General features: G+C 46.6%; 1 protein-coding gene across 8 annotated transcripts in view; it reads left to right on the forward strand.

Annotated features, from left to right (window-relative positions):
- The window catches only part of Lpar1 (lysophosphatidic acid receptor 1), a 128807-nt gene that overhangs the window by 49460 nt on the left and 62814 nt on the right, over window positions 1-16533 (forward strand). For 6 of the 8 annotated variants that reach the window (XM_021235925.2, XM_040737614.1, XM_040737606.1 and 3 more), the window contains one exon: window positions 2800-2950. In XM_021235925.2, coding sequence (XP_021091584.1) covers window positions 2906-2950 — 45 coding nt within the window. In that variant the 5' untranslated portion in view covers window positions 2800-2905. 8 annotated transcript variants of the gene reach the window in all.

Here is a 16533-nt window from a genome sequence, read left to right on the forward strand (position 1 = left end):
TCTCCCTTGTGACATGGGGTAACAGCATCCAGCCGAGACCGTGTGGAATTAACTGCTACTTAGCTTGGCATGCAGAAGGCTTTCCTTAACTCCTGGCCCCTCTCTCTCTCCTCTCATGTTAGCAATGACATAGTATGACAGTTTGGTTCTGGGGGTGGTGGACTATATCCTTTTATTGTTGTAGGCTAGGAGCTTGAGTTCCCCTCTGGACAGTCTTCGTGCTGCTGGCAACTGAAGTTATCTTGAGCTAAAAGGAAATGGACCTGAATGTGCAGCATGAGTCTTCTAGAATAGAGTCCCACTTACTTGGCTTGGTGGTTGCTGTTATCATGCTCACCCCCTCTGTCTTCATTTGTGAATATGGAAAGACGATATGAATTATAAATGCATAAGGAAATGAAAATAGGGGGAGCACAAGGTCACGTGTTAGCATAGAATGGTCAGCGCACTGTGGGCTCCTATAATTTCCCCGAGGTAGAACCCACACTCTAGATGCCCCTGTAAAGAAAGCCAAGTGCCCTTGCCCCTGGGCCTTTCATTTATACTGCCAATGCCCTTTTCCTCCTCCTAAAAAAAGTAGAGCTGAGGAGAGGACATCAACATGGGCTCAGGATGGCTGTGGGATCCCGTGTTGACGCCGGGCCAAGGCAGCTTCTGAAATGTGCTTGCTGTGCGAATGCTCATAAGTTGACTATCCTTCCTTTAACATGAGTACAACCTGATGTGATTCAAAGTATGGTGTGTGAAGGCGTGATACTGATGCACGAATAAAGAAAAAAGTGAAAATTTGCAGGCCATTAGGAGTTGCCCTGTGACCAGGGCGTTTCTACAGAGGCTCAGCAGCCTGGGGCGGGTAGCACCAGGCGGAATCAAAGGACGGGATTAACTGTCCAGCTCCACTGTGTCCTCCCGCGCAAGGCTCAGTTCTTCTGACCTTGGGTTTGTGACTTTTATTATTAAGGAAACTGTCATTCTCCAAGGGAGTTGAACGGTACTCGGGCATTTCCTGGGATCCCGGTGAAGCTAGAAAGTGTATTTGCAGCAGGGGCTGGCTCAGTCCTGCGTGCTCCTAGTGTCCTGTAGGTGCTCAGTAAATACATCTGCCCTTTCTTCTCCCCTCTCCCTGTCTCCTCTCCCACCCTCCCTCCTGTAAGTTCTTCCTTTTCTCCCTTCTTCCCTTCTCAAGCCCTCGTCTTCTCCTCTCCTCCCATTCCTCTTCCTCCTCCCTCTTCCTCTCCCCTGTCTCTTGTCTCTCTTTCTCCTCTTCACCTTTTCAACGCTGGGGCCTTACTGTACAGCCCAGGCTAGCCCAGATCTTGCCCCTACTTCTGCCTCCTGAGTATTAATGTTAGAGAGCTGGACTGCCACTTGCCTTCCCTGATAAATCTCTTGAGGAATTTCTAGGTGAGATGAAAGCTACTGGGAACACGTTTGCTCAGAAGAAGGGGATGTTCATAACTTTTCCCTTTATGCTCATGTGATCATGGAAAATACCCCCCCCCCATATTTTTGAGACAGGGTCTTAGTATGTAACTCTAGCTGGCCTGGAACTCACTTTGTTGACCGTTATGGCCTTGAACTCACACGTATCTGCTTGCCTGTGCCTCTTGAGTACTGGGCTTAAAGGGGTGGGATTCCACCCCTGGCCAATCTTTGGACAGAATCAAAGTCCTAGCTTACTTACTGATCGGACTTCAGCTTTCTTTCAAATTTTCTTAGGGAACATACTAAAGAGAAAAGCATGGTTTTTTATTTTGTGGTTGTTTAGCACTGTCTCCTTGAATATAACATATAGTCTGCCCTGCCAGTTGCCTGGGCTCTGCCATGGTTACAGCCCCCAAATAACACACCAGACATTATGTTAATTATGAAGCTGTTGGCCATTTGCTATTGTTTCTCATTGTCTAGCTCTGACTTAATTATTGACCCATAATCACCAATATATGTTTTTGTAAGGACTTATCTTTCCGAGAACGCCAGACTTACGCCCTCTCCTCCAGGGATCCCATCTTGACGACTCCCTTCACTACATTTCCCAGAATCCTCCTAGACCCACCTATCTTGCTTCCCTATTGGCCAACATGCTTTATTCAACAACCAATAAGAGAGACATTTACAGAATGACATCTCCCATCAAATGTCAAAGGGTTTTAGAAATTCCCTCTCCCTTACTTATAGGCAGGAAATCTGATTTAAGGAACCCCCTCCACCTCCCTGAGTTCCTGATCCCTTCTGCCACTTACTCACGTGATGGTGGGGGTACTTGGCCTTACGTCTTTAAAATACACACCGTGCTCTTTGAAGAGATGTAGAAATGGAATCTCATCCCTTTCTTATGTCTTCACGAAAATGTAGGATTCTCTAGACTCTCCCTTCTCCAAGCCTCAGGCTTGTCTTTGTTTTTGTTTCCGCAAAAGGGTAGGCAGGGCTGAGGCTGAACCGCAGTCTTCCCTAATGCTTGGTGGATTCTTCTCTTCACCCTTCGTATGTATACAGATTATCAGATCTCAAATGTAGATTTAAAGAAAGCATTATTGAATGACAAGGTGGCTTCTCCTCTTGGTGTAGTCCTCCTGTGTCCCCAGCTTGATGCGGTCTCCCCCAGAACATCTAGTGTGAGAAGATGGCGAAGGAGTCATGTCTCTTGACGGTAGATCTTCCCCAGCAGCCCCCCTGGGGTTCATTCAGCTAGTATTTGGTTCTTGTGAGTGGACTCCTTTGCCTCATCTAGCCGGTGACTCTTCCCTAGCCCAGGTCAGTCCTCTCCTACTCATCATGGGCCTCCTTGTATTTTCACAGGCTTACAGCTCCTCCTAGCATGACCGAGATCTGATCAGCCAACCCACGTGTTGTTTCCTGTGCCTGGCACTGCAGGGCTGGGGTCTTTTCAGACTACAGCACCGTCATGGCAGCTGCCTCTACTTCCAGCCCTGTGATTTCACAGCCCCAGGTAAGTGATTTGGCCTAGTCTGTGTTGTTTTGTTAATCTTAGCTCTGTGCAAAAGTTAAGCTGAGTTTTAAGGAAGTGTACCTTTTTTTCCCCTCTGGGGAATCATACATGTCTCTCACTGTCACTTGGTGGGGGGGTGCTTAGATGGGGTGCTTTGGGGACAGAGAGAGAGAGAGAGAGACAGAGAGAGACAGAGACAGAGACACAGAGAAAGAGAGAGACAGAGAGAGACACACAGAGAGAGGGGCTGCATAGTGTAGTTCAGGAAGCATCTGGATGAACGAACTGTCCTTGGTTCACAGCGGGATGGGTTTATCATACTCAGGATGAGGCTGCCCAACTATTGCTATTGCCGTCAAACTGCAAAGCAAAGTCAGAAGTAAACTCCACTGCTCTCATTTCTGTTCTCTATTGCAGGGAGGCTGGTGATACAAATAATTATTTCTCAGTTTGATCTAATCTTGTGACAGGCCTTCCAAGGCTGTCACATTGTGCTTTCCCCTGTAATTATTATTTTTGCCTTGGCCCATTCCAGGGAATCTGAAAACAGAATGGAGTTCTAGAAACTTCTGAGCAGTAGTTCCTGTGAAGTGCTTTGGCTGTACACGAGGAGCAGAAATCCTGCAAGGACATCTTTTTTGTTTAGATTGGTGGCATAATCTGCCGCTTTGTGTGTATGCTGTCCTTTGGCCTCAGGAGGCAGTGTGTTGCCATGGTAGGGAGACAGACCTGGACTCACACATCTCCTTGTGCCTTGGACCCATGCTTCCCTGCCCCGCCCCAGCTTCAAACTCCACTCAGGTGGACAAAACAGTAGCTCGTATGCAAAGCACTCAAAACCAGTGTAGTTTCCCACTTCCCTCCCTGTCTTGCGACTCTTCTTTATCCAGTGTGGCCTCTCATTTATGACCGTCACTTTTAGGCAAAGGTTTAAGGAAAAAGTAGGTACCTTTGAGCAAGAGACATTTTAAATGCTTATAGTTAGTACACAAAAAATACTGGGCTTCATTATGATATTTTCATGGTGTGTATCATTGTACTTGGCTCATTTTCTGCAGTGTCTCCCCTTCTGGCCTGCCTCTGTCCCTCTTACTGGTCTCCCCTGCACCGTGCCCACTCAGACACCCCCTTCTGCTTCTGTGTCATGTACATGGACTATGTTTGTTACTTTTTTTGTTGCTGTTCTGAACACCGTGAACAACATAGAGAGTGGAGTGTTTATTGGGCCATCTGGTTCCAAAGATGTCAGAGTCCATCATTGTCATGGGGAAGCAGCAGGCATGGCCAATGGAGCAGCAAACCCAGAGCTCACAGCTTGAAACACAAGCAGAAGCAGAGAGTGTTCTGGAAGTGACGTGAGGTTTTTAACTCTTCCTGCCCACTTCCAGGGACATACTTCCTCCTGCAAGGCCGCACCTCCCGAATCTCCCAAACACGGCTACCAGATTGGCTACTCAAACCACCACAAGGGCGTATTTTTTAACCATAGCTTCTGTGTATGAGGGAATCTGTAGTCTTTTGTCTTTCTTCCCCCATCACCCAATCCTGTTGTCCCTCCTCTCCTAAGACTACTGTCTCCTCCCTTGCAGTTCTGTTTTTACTTCCATGTCTCTCTCACACACACACACACCACACACACACACACACACACACACACACACACACCCCACACACACACGTACACATACACATCACACACCACACACACAAACATACACACACATGCACACCACACATATACAGTGTATAATGTAAGAGTTCCCTGAGAACCATTCACATTGGTTGGAATTTAAATCTTGATGGCGCAGAACATTTTTTTATCCTTTCTTTCTACCTCATTTAGAAGGCTATTGTATTTTGTGCATATTTAAAATAAGGACATCTGGTTTTTTTATTGTTTGGAGTTAAGAAAGAGGGAGAAAGAAGAAAGGGTCATTCTTCATTTCCTGTAGAGCAGCAGTTCTCAACCTATAGGTCATGACCCCTTGGGATCACTTAAGAGCATCATAAAACACAGATATTGGCATTATGTTTCAGGACAGTAGCAAAATTACAGTCATGAAGTAGCAACGAAAATAATTTTATGGTTAGGGTCACCACAACAGGAGGAACTGTGCTAAAGCGTCACGAAATTAGGAAGGTGTAGCAAGTCTTTCTTGTAGGACTATCTTTGGATTGCCAATCCCCAAATAACAACACACCTCATTACCAATTATAAAAGCTCTGCCTTAGCTTAGTCTTGTCCCACCAGCTCTTATCACTTAAATTAACCTACTTCTACTAATCCACGTTTTAGCATATGGCTTTTTACCTTCTTTCATTCTGTATGTCCTACTCACCCTGTGTCTCATTAGCACCTCTGCTTTCCCAGAGTCCTCTCTGTCCCCAGAAGTCCTGCCTAACCTCTTCCTACCTAGCTATCGGCCATTCAGCTCTTTATTAAACCAACCAGAAGGCTCCTTGGCAAAGGCACTCTTCACAGTATAAGCAAGCATTCTGCAACAGGAAGGCTGAGGACCGCTGCTACTGATTAACTTGGGGGTTTCCCACCATGAATAAAGTCCTTGCTGTCCTTTAAATCTTCCAGGAGTGTTTTCAGGGATGTCTGATGCTTAGTGTCATCTCCGTGGTGTCATTTCTCTTTTGTTAGCTGGTCCATCATAGTTTCAACACTCGACTACTTGGGTGTCTGGCTTCTTTTTAACCCCTGTAGATTTTTTGGCGAGAGGTTTAGTTGGTGTTACTCTAGGTTAGCAAAGCCCAAGGCAGCAGCTGTTCCTGAGAGTGATTATGCTTGGCCTTTTTTTGGTGACGTGAGTTAGGACTTAGCACAGGATTCCCTGACCAGGCACTTCAAGCATTCATCATTGTCTTTGTCAGCGTTTCCAATGATATTGACTTACTCACCATCTTCCCCGTTACATAGACTACTATGGGTTGGTGAGTAATATAAATGCTTTTAAGTGACTCATTTCATCAAAATGTTCAGCACTATCCAAAGGAGAAAAGGGTCCTATTTAATGTAAATGCCTAGGGAATTGATACTCTTGAAAAGAAAAGCAGATACTCTTGAAAACTTTCTGTGGTGTTAAATTAGTACAGCTACTTAAGGGGTTGTGTATTAATCTTCAGCATTAATTAAAGGCAGTATTTATTAAAACCAGGTGCCTTTTGCAGTCATACTGGTGTCTAAACACACGAGACCAAGGAAGTGTGTAAAAAGATAGTCACACCAAGAACTTCAAACCTTCCTGATATTCAATCATGGCTATTGATAAAGTCAGGTATATGGATGTGTTTTAAATGGCACATACCAGTTAATACATGAGTTTTTCAACGTGGCTATGTTGTCATAAGACACCTTATAAAGGGAAAAGAAAGCAAGACATAGAATAATCCTCACAGGAAGAGACCATTAAGACTATAAAACAAGACCATGTGTTTCTTAAGGACAAACATATGGCTCATAAACAGAGCTGCAGAGGGGAAAAGCCAACACATACATCTTCAATAGAATTCTATTGCCCCCCTGAGGGCCCAAATTGGCTCTGGGGAGATGATAAATCCCTCCAAAGCTTAACCCTACCCCAACGAAGTGTAGTTCGTAGCATTTGACTTCTTTCATTAGGGAGAGTTTAAATTTAATTAAAATTCCTCCTTGAGGATCATTTCTGAAAAATAAATAAGTGAAAACGTCACAAAACCCTGCTTTTCGGTAGGGTGCACGTGGGCCCTGTAGTCACACACTGCTTGAGTTCAGATCCTGCCCTCCATGAGTGTTGTGGTGTGTTATTGTTACCGCTCAGCAACGGGACAGGCCTCTCTACCTGCAAGAATACATGAGAGGATAAATAAGGTTGTTGCCTTGACAGAGTTTAGACACGCAGTTGGGGAGGTGCGGATAAGGAACCGGCAAGTTAGAATGCCCGTGTCCCGACTGCTGCGACCCAGGAAGTGTGGCTGTTCTGGGAATCAGCAAGTGGGCTTCTCCCAGGAAGACCACCAGACAAGGGGCCCGTGTATGGCTGTGAGCCCGTTTGGCGGGAGGGGAAAGAGCGTTTGGCGGGCCGTGGTGAGAAGAGAGCAGCACTGGGGTCAGTTCCGAGTCAGCACAGTGCAGTGGGGCGTGGGCCTGACCCCAGAGGCTCCTCCTTTACCCGACCCTAAGGTCTGACTGTTGGATTTTTGAAGAATTCCGTGAGGGGTGAGGTAGAAAGCTCAGTGGTTAAGGGAGGACTGTATTGTTCTTGCAGAAGACCTGAGTTTGATTTACGCACCCACACTAGGAGGCTCACAAGTCTGTGATCCAAGCTTCAGAGGACCCAATGCTCTCTTTCGGCCTCTGAGGGCATCTGTACTCATGTGTGTGTGTATAAACACGCGCGTGTGCAGACGCACGAGCGTACATACCACACACACACACACATGCGCGTGCACGCACGTGCAAAATAAATCTCTTTAAAATTCAAGTCAAACCCAGCATTTGGTGAGCAGGTTGAAATCAGCCATGATGTAGTATTTGCACTGCAGAAATTGGCAAGCCCTTAGTATTAGAGTGGTTGGGGTATAAAGTCAGGGGTTTTTTCAGGACTTTGAAAACCGTATTAAGGAACTGAACAATATCATAATGAAGCCTGTGGGAGTGGAATGCTTGCCTAGCCTACGGAAGGCCCTGGGTTCAATCTGCAGTCACACACACCCCCCCCACGCCTGTGTATAGTCTTAGACCTACATTCTGAACCCTGATTTAACAGTGTCCTGGGGGAAAATTCTATAGCAGCTCCAAACACAGTAGTAAAGTTCCATTCTTACCCCACACTGGCCGTAGTAATAATCTTTGATATTTGGGGACTGAGTCATTTGGGATGAGTCAGCAGCAAGCTGGGATGATTAGATCACAGAAGAAGTTGATTTATTTTTCAGGAGAGATAGAGACCTTTGGGTCCCCCTGCTCTAGGTCATGATGGGCCTTCCTTGGGGCTTTGCACAGTAAGGATTTCCTTTGAGGCAGGCTTGCCTGTGTGTCTCAGCCTGTGCTGAAGTCTTCCCTACTGTTAGCTATTAGCACACAAGGGAGCGGCTCTCACAGCAGCTCTTCCCCAGTCAGCGAAATTACATTTTTCTGAAAAGTGAACGGACTATCCAGTGTGAAGGTAAATTCACATTCAGATGGGAGAGGCCTGGAAATCCCTTTCCAAGGCAAAGGCAACAATTGGAAAGAAAAAGAAAAGGCTGTGGTTTTTTTGTTTGTTTTTCTATTCATCTGGTAACAAAGGATGCTTTTCAAGTGAAGGCTGCCTAACACCAGACATAAACTAATTAATATGAACAAATAAGCCTGCGATTGTTTCAAATAACAATAGGGAAGAAAGAGCTCATTGTCACTCCCGCTGGGATCTCTGTTTAGTCAGCCAGGCATCCACCTTGTGCTTTGAAGTGAGACAAGTTTGTGTTCTCTGCTTTGCTACTGCCTGGTCTCCAAGATGCAGGCTGGCTTCCTTGTGCTGGGCCAGCATCTAGTCCTGACATCTCTAAGGTGAGTGCCAGGATGTTTGGGACTGATAGCCACAGGAAGTCATCTCAACTGATTTATAGCTACCCTAGTCCGGAGTTGATAAAAGATTCCGTATCCAAGGGAACCCAGGGATGTCTTTGTAGACAGGAGTCACTGGGTTCGGTTAACGCGTTCCTGTCCTGTGGATGTTGAGGCAGTGGGGGAATTGCTGTTTTCTGTTTCTAGAACTCAGCTAAACATTTATTTCTTTGTGGTTGATGAGGTCCCGGGGAGTCGGATGGTGATTTGGATTTAAGTTTTATTTTCAAGGTTAACAGAAGGGTCAGTAGCTCAATACCAGAGAGTGTCATTTGGTGATGTGTCCTGGTGATCGAGCCCCCCAGCTGGGTGTCTGAGAACTTACAAGGTGACTGGCTGCCATCCCTGGGATTCCAGCAAGGAAGGGACCTTTGCCTTCAGTGCTGTGGACACTGGTCCCTCCTGACTCTCAAGTGTGAGATGGCATCATTTGTGTTCATGCTAGTGGCATGGAGAGATTTTGATCCCTTTAAGTGATTTTGTTTGTTTTCATTAAAGGTGAATGTTTGCGTTGATTTTCAGTCTTAGCAGATGGTCCCTCTGGCTCTCAGCTGATGTTTTGAAGTGTTTAAAAAGCCTTTGTAATTCCAAAGTCTATGTCTTAGAAGGTTCTACTTTGAGTTGGGTGAAAGCAACTGAGTTCTGCATTGCAACATTAGATATGTTACTCTGAGTTCAGAAAAATCTCTCCTCTTCCTTCCCTCCCTCCCTCCCTCTCTCCTTCCCTCCCTCCCTAGCTTTCTCCCTTCTGTGTGTGTGTGTGTGTGTGTGTGTGTGTGTGTGCGTGCATGAACATAAGCTCCTTCCACAACAGCCCCAGAGTCACCAGTTAACCAACATTTGGTCCACTCCCTTCGCTCTAACTCTCCAACTTTGTTCTCTCTCTCTCTCTCTCTCTCTCTCTCTCTCTCTCTCTCTCTCTCTCCCTCCCTCCCTCCCTCCCTCCCTCCCTCCCTCCCTCCCTCCCTCCCTCCCTCCCCCCGGTATTGTTTTGGAGGCTGTCGGTCCAGCCTGGCCTCCAACTCACAGAGATCTGCCTGCCTCTGCCTCCCGAGTGCTGGGATTAAAGGCGTGCGCCACCACCGCCCGGCTGTTCCATCTCTTATCAGTCTGCACATCTCACTATTCATCTGCCAGAAATAAATGGTTTACATAACCGCAATTCCATCATCACACTCAAGAACTGAAAGCAACTGCAGACATCTCATCCCCATGCTCAACTGTGTTGTCTTTCGGAAGGCCGTTATTAACCCATCCCATGAACCTACATAGTTTAAAGAGACGGTTTCGTTTCTCCTCTTCACTTGCTGAAGAGGATGGGAATTATATCTAGACTGTTTGACCAGCAAAGACTACAAAAATGAGATGCACACTACAGTGTCCCAGGTAAGGAAGTTGAGACAAATAGTTGCACTTAACATCTGATTGCCAAGGAGTCATGCATGATTTTTATTAGGCGGAAACATGAATAAGCATGGAACGAGGCCACCCTGGTCTCCAGAGCTAGTTCCAGGACAGCCTCCAAAGCAATACAGAGAAACCCTGTCTCGAAAAACCAAAAAAAAAAAAAATACTGTTTTTAGTATCAACCATTAATTGCTGTGTGATGTCCCCTGGGCCACACAATGAAGGCATAGTGTGATCTGGCTTTACATACATGGGCCTGAGAAAGAGACAGAGTCCACAGGCTTAGGGCCACGTAGATCTTGCAAGGCTGAGCTGTTGTATGCCACGGCTAAGAGGCCTTTGAGTACAGGGTTTTCTTTCAGCTTTATTTTTCCATTTTGTAGAATTAAAACAATGTGTGGTGTGCTTGAAAGTATAAATGGGAAGACATCTGCTGAGTGCTTTGTGGAGTCTTGAAGAGACACACCAGGCAGATGTTAGCCCTCACCCTTTCCCCCATGGTGGCGGTGAGAGGTTCTTCACAGGGAGAAAGTGGTTACCGCGTGTGGTTTGTGTATGTGATCTGCATTTGTCTCACGCCAGAAGACCCGTCAGAGGAAAGCAAGTTAGATAAACACACCATGGAAAACTCCTGTGTAATGCCAGGAATAAATGCATGTGGAGATAAACACTGAGCCTTCTGACATATTCCATCTCGATCCCTGTTTCGATTAGAAGTTGAGTTTCTTCTTATATTGCCGTTTAAATTCATGCGTGCCCCCTCTGTGTTTATAAACTCAGCAAGTTTGAGAGGGTATCTTATTTTGGAATCTGAGAGTTCATTTTCAATTTTTCTTTCCTAAGATAAAATCACATGGGTGGTGGTGGGGAGCCTAGAGTAAACCACAAAAGATACCTATGGAGTTGGTTTATTTACCTTTCTAATGCGTCCTTTTAATTGGTTCGGTCTGTGATGGTTAGTGAAGCTGCTTCTTTGTTCTTAAAGAGCAAGTGGCTTTCTCCCTCGCACCCGCCCTGGTGTGTGCCAGTTTTACACTCCTAGGTTCTCCTGACACTCGAACTTTTGTTGCAGAGTCAGCATATATGTCCAAGTGTCAGGATGTCCTATTTTTACCATAATTATAGGGTCCGGGGGCTGCCATCTTTTGAGCTCTGAACCTTGCTGTAACAAGACTGTCATTAAAGAGACCAGCTTGAATTTTCTGGGTGATGACCCTGCCACACTGTCGTTGCAGAGTGTCACTTAAATACTGCTCCGGGGTAAAATCACAGTCGTTGGTAGCCTGAGAAGGGAAAGGTGTGTTTCTTCTATGTGCTCCTTAGTGTGGGCTGGGGCTGTGGTGCAGATGAATTTTTGAAGCCCAGGTTGGCCATGGAGCATATTTCAAGGACGTGTTCAGCCTGGAGAGCCATGGGGTCCAGCAGCCTATAGCAGAGCCATGGGGTCCAGCAGCCTGTAGTAGAGCCATGGGGTCCAGCAGCCTATAGCAGAGCCATGTGGTCCAGCAGCCTATAGCAGAGCCATGTGGTCCAGCAGCCTATAGCAGAGCCATGTGGTCCAGCAGCCTATAGTAGAGCTATGGGGTCCAGCAGCCTATAGTAGAGCCATGTGGTCTAGCATCCTATAGCAGAGCCATGTGGTCCAGCAGCCTATAGTAGAGCTATGGGGTCCAGCAGCCTATAGTAGAGCCATGTGGTCCAGCAGCCTATAGTAGAGCCATGGGGTCCAGCAGCCTATAGCAGAGCCATGTGGTCTAGCATCCTATAGTAGAGCCATGGGGTCCAGCAGCCTATAGTAGAGCCATGGGGTCCAGCAGCCTATAGTAGAGCCATGTGGTCCAGCAGCCTATAGTAGAGCTATGGGGTCCAGCAGCCTATAGCAGAGCCATGTGGTCTAGCATCCTATAGTAGAGCCTTGTGGTCCAGCAGCCTATAGCAGAGCCATGTGGTCCAGCAGCCTATAGCAGAGCCATGTGGTCTAGCATCCTATAGCAGAGCCATGTGGTCTAGCATCCTATAGTAGAGCCATGGGGTCCAGCAGCCTATAGCAGAGCTATGGGGTTCAGCAGCCTATAGCAGAGCCATGGGGTCCAGCAGCCTATAGCAGAGCCATGTGGTCTAGCATCCTATAGCAGAGCCATGGGGTCCAGCAGCCTATAGTAGAGCCATGTGGTCCAGCAGCCTATAGTAGAGCTATGGGGTCCAGCAGCCTATAGCAGAGCCATGTGGTCTAGCATCCTATAGTAGAGCCATGTGGTCCAGCAGCCTATAGTAGAGCTATGGGGTCCAGCAGCCTATAGCAGAGCCATGTGGTCTAGCATCCTATAGTAGAGCTATGGGGTCCAGCAGCCTATAGCAGAGCCATGTGGTCTAGCATCCTATAGTAGAGCCTTGTGGTCCAGCAGCCTATAGCAGAGCCATGGGGTCCAGCAGCCTATAGCAGAGCCATGTGGTCTAGCATCCTATAGTAGAGCCATGGGGTCCAGCAGCCTATAGTAGAGCCATGTGGTCCAGCAGCCTATAGTAGAGCTATGGGGTCCAGCAGCCTATAGCAGAGCTATGGGGTCCAGCAGCCTATAGCAGAGCCATGGGGTCCAGCAGCCTATAGTAGAGCTATGGGGTCCAGCAGCCTATAGTAGAGCTATGGGGTCCAGCAGCCTATAGCAGAGCCATGTGGTCTAGCATCCTATAGTAGAGCCATGTGGTCCAGCAGCCTATAGTAGAGCCATGGGGTCCAGCAGCCTATAGCAGAGCTATGGGGTCCAGCAGCCTATAGCAGAGCCATGTGGTCTAGCATCCTATAGTAGAGCCTTGTGGTCCAGCAGCCTATAGCAGAGCCATGGGGTCCAGCAGCCTATAGCAGAGCCATGTGGTCTAGCATCCTATAGTAGAGCCATGGGGTCCAGCAGCCTATAGTAGAGCCATGTGGTCCAGCAGCCTATAGTAGAGCCATGGGGTCCAGCAGCCTATAGTAGAGCCATGTGGTCCAGCAGCCTATAGTAGAGCCATGGGGTCCAGCAGCCTATAGTAGAGCTATGGGGTCCAGCAGCCTATAGCAGAGCCATGGGGTCCAGCAGCCTATAGTAGAGCTATGGGGTCCAGCAGCCTATAGTAGAGCTATGGGGTCCAGCAGCCTATAGTAGAGCTATGTGGTCTAGCATCCTATAGTAGAGCCATGTGGTCCAGCAGCCTATAGTAGAGCCATGTGGTCCAGCAGCCTATAGCAGAGCTATGGCGTGCATGGCCGAAGGTGAACAAGCGCTGCGTGACTTCACCGTCAGAACGTCCGGAGGCTCATCTTGACACACTAACTTTAGAAGAGCCCGCGCCAACCAGCAAAAGGAGATTTTGGAGTCTGGGTGCAGGCCCAGGTTGGAGATTGTTCACTGGATTCATGCATGAGCCCCAACTCTGAGCACTTCGCCCCGGAACTTTGCTTAAGTCCTCACTACCCTTGCTATGGTTGTCAAGGCAATAAAGTCACCTGGCAGAAATTAAATTAGAGGCGTGGACCCAGGAGAATTGCAGCTCTGTGGCTTAGTGGCAAGGTCAGGGATAAATCAGAGGGATAAGCTGTGCTGTGTGGAGATTATGTGGCCACTTGGTCCCACCCCTGTGAGACACGCCCGTATGGAGTCACCTGCTGCATCACACTTTCATGAGTAGCTTGGAGCCCCAGGACACCACTGGGCACGCGTGCTGGGATTAAAGGCATGAGCCACCACTGCCCAGCTTTTACCCCATCCTCTTGTGTGCCCGGATAATGATATAAGCTACAACAGCTGACTTAGTTGGAATTTTTCGTTCCTTTAAAAAAATTACTTTTGCACCGGGCGCGGTGGCAAACGCCTGTAGTCCCAGCTACTCGGGAGGCTGAGACAGAGGATCCCTTGAGTCCAGGAGTTCTGGGCTGTAGTGCGCTATGCCGATCGGGTGTCCGCACTAAGTTCGGCATCAATATGGTAACCTCCCGGGAGCGGGGGGAGCGCCAGGTTACCTAAGGAGGGGTGAACCGGCCCAGGTCGGAAAAAAATTACTTTTGGCTTCAGTGGTGGTGTGTGCCTTTAATCCCAGCACTCAGGAGGCAGAGGCAGGTGGATCTCTGTGAGTTTAAGGCCAGTTCAATGTGTCTATGTTACAGTATTTCAGGCCAACCAGGGCTACACAGTGAGACCTTGTCTCAGAAACAACTAGGAAATGTCACCTTATGTCTTCATTTAGTGCTCTGTGTGTGTGTGTGTGTGTGTGTGTGTGTGTATGCACTCATGCATGCACATGCCATGGTACATGTGTGGAGGTCAGAGGACAATTTGATACAGTCTATCATCTCCATCCACTTGGTGACACCTAGGGCTTGAACTCAGGTGGTCGGGCTTGGCTGCAGGCCCCGCTGTCTGCTGAACCAGTTCACCAGCCCCAGAATTCTCTTAAGTATTTTCCGTTCTTTTCTCTTAAGGTTATTAAAATTTTCCCTTGATATGCAAAATAGGAAAAGCTGCCTTTTACTGAATATTGTATTGCAATGCTTAGTCTACTCATAGCAAAAGCCATTTCCCAGAACTAAGGAACTAAGGGAACGATGACAGAAAGTAGTCGATGATGGTGAAAACCAGAAGAAGTAAGCATTTGCTGCTTTTGTTTTAACTGAAACAGAACAAGTCGTAAGTACGGTACGCCACAGAAAGCTTAAGGCACAGCGAGTATGCACTTTTGGTCTTTCTGTTCAGTTACGACTGCATTTCAGACATTGTCCTGTGGTCCGCGGAGTCTCAATCCCTGTGGGCTTTGATTTACGTGTCAGCAGAAGGGATGTCATAGAAATGAGTAACTGATACTCAGCCTTAAAGCAAAGTGGGTTTAGGCTGAGTGTGGCGGTGCAGCCTTTAATCCCAGGACTCAGGAGGCACAGGCAGGTGGATCTATCTCTCTCTGTGGGGCTGGGGCAGTCTAGTCTGCATAAGGAGTTGTAGGCTAGCCAGAATTGTATAGCCAGTCCCCAACCCCCCCACCTCAAAAGAGGTGACGTTTTCCTCTTCGGTGGTCAGATGAAGGATTTATACTCTCTTCTCTTCACACATGCATATACCGGTAGAGGTCAGGGACTGATGCTAGGTGTCCTCAATTGCCATCCACCTTATTTTTTTGAGACAGTGTCTCAAAAATTACTTAACTTGGAGGCCCCAGATTCAGCTAGAGTAGCTGACCAGCAAGCCCCAGGGCTCTTTCTGTCTGCCTTCCCAGCACTGGAATTACAGGTGCACTCTGCATGGTGTTTTTTTACATGGTTGCTGGGGATTTGAACTTAGGTCTCCACGCTTCTGTGGCAAGCGCGTTACAGCCTTAGCAATGATGTCCCTACCCTACCTCTTTCTTTCAATGGCCTGGATTGGGTTATTTATTTTTTTAAGATGAACTGTGTTGAACGATGGTGAAATGTGCAAGGGATGTATCTACTACTGTGCTTCGTAAAATGTAAAAACACTTTGATTCAGTTTTCTCACTCTTTCGTGTGTTTCAATGGATAAAGGAAATGAATACCAATCAGCAAGATTATTGAAGTCCTTTGTACTCCTTTCCCAGTGCTGTTAATTTCTTCATCCAGATCACAGACTGATGTTTATTCTTCTCTCTGCATGTATTTGGGGGCATACGTCTCTGTGAGGAAAATATGAATAATTTTATAATCAGTTTCTGTAATTTTTTTCAATGTAAGAGTGATGCGCCCCATGTTTACCTGAACAGATTGCTTTCACGGTTGGTGTATGTGAGCTGGCTTTGTTTAACTTCTTTTTAGTATAACTTCTTGGCTATAATTGTAATTTATTCCTTCTCCGGTGGTTCAGTATTTATGTTGCTTCTTAATTTTAAATGATACAATATCGACTCTCCTTAGACAGGTTTGTGATTACCCCCTCAGAGTCCAGTGTCTGAATATGTGAATTTGAGTCTTTTTTTTTTTTTTTTTTTTGTGAAACCGTTTTTCAAAGCCGTTGCACTGAGTTTCCATTCCCTATTGTCAAGTGACTGTCCTCACCGGCTGTCACAGCTTAAGACGTGCTAATTTTTCTGCAGTGGAGACAATTGGACCTCTCTGTGGGTGCTGCTCCTATCTGGTTCCTCGTGAGGAGGATTTCCATGTGGCTGTTGCCTGCCTTGGTCTTCTCCTGGGAGTTGTCTCTCCATGTCTTTTCCTGTGTTTTTTTTTTTTTTCTGTTATGTCATTTTGTTTTTCTCTTTTTGATCGATAAGATATCTTTGCTCCTCACTGTCAAGAGAATCGTAGCATAAACAAATTGCCAAACTTCATAGACGCATTCCCCACCCACCCATTTTTTAGATGGATTTTTAACAGTACTGAATTCTTAAATTTTTTTTGATTCAATTTGGTCAATGTTTTGGTTTCATTTGGAGGGATCTTCCTGCTGTTCACAGGCTATAAATACATTTTCAAATTTCCTTCCAAATTTTTCAGAGAAAATAACATATGTACATATAAAATATATATAATAAATACAGTAAAATAATATATAATATAGTAAAACTAATATGTATTATATATGTGTGAATGTATATAATCATATTG

The sequence above is a fragment of the Mesocricetus auratus genome, unplaced genomic scaffold (genome assembly GCF_017639785.1).
Source record: "Mesocricetus auratus isolate SY011 unplaced genomic scaffold, BCM_Maur_2.0 Super-Scaffold_6730, whole genome shotgun sequence".
In the NCBI taxonomy this organism is placed as follows: domain Eukaryota; kingdom Metazoa; phylum Chordata; class Mammalia; order Rodentia; family Cricetidae; genus Mesocricetus; species Mesocricetus auratus.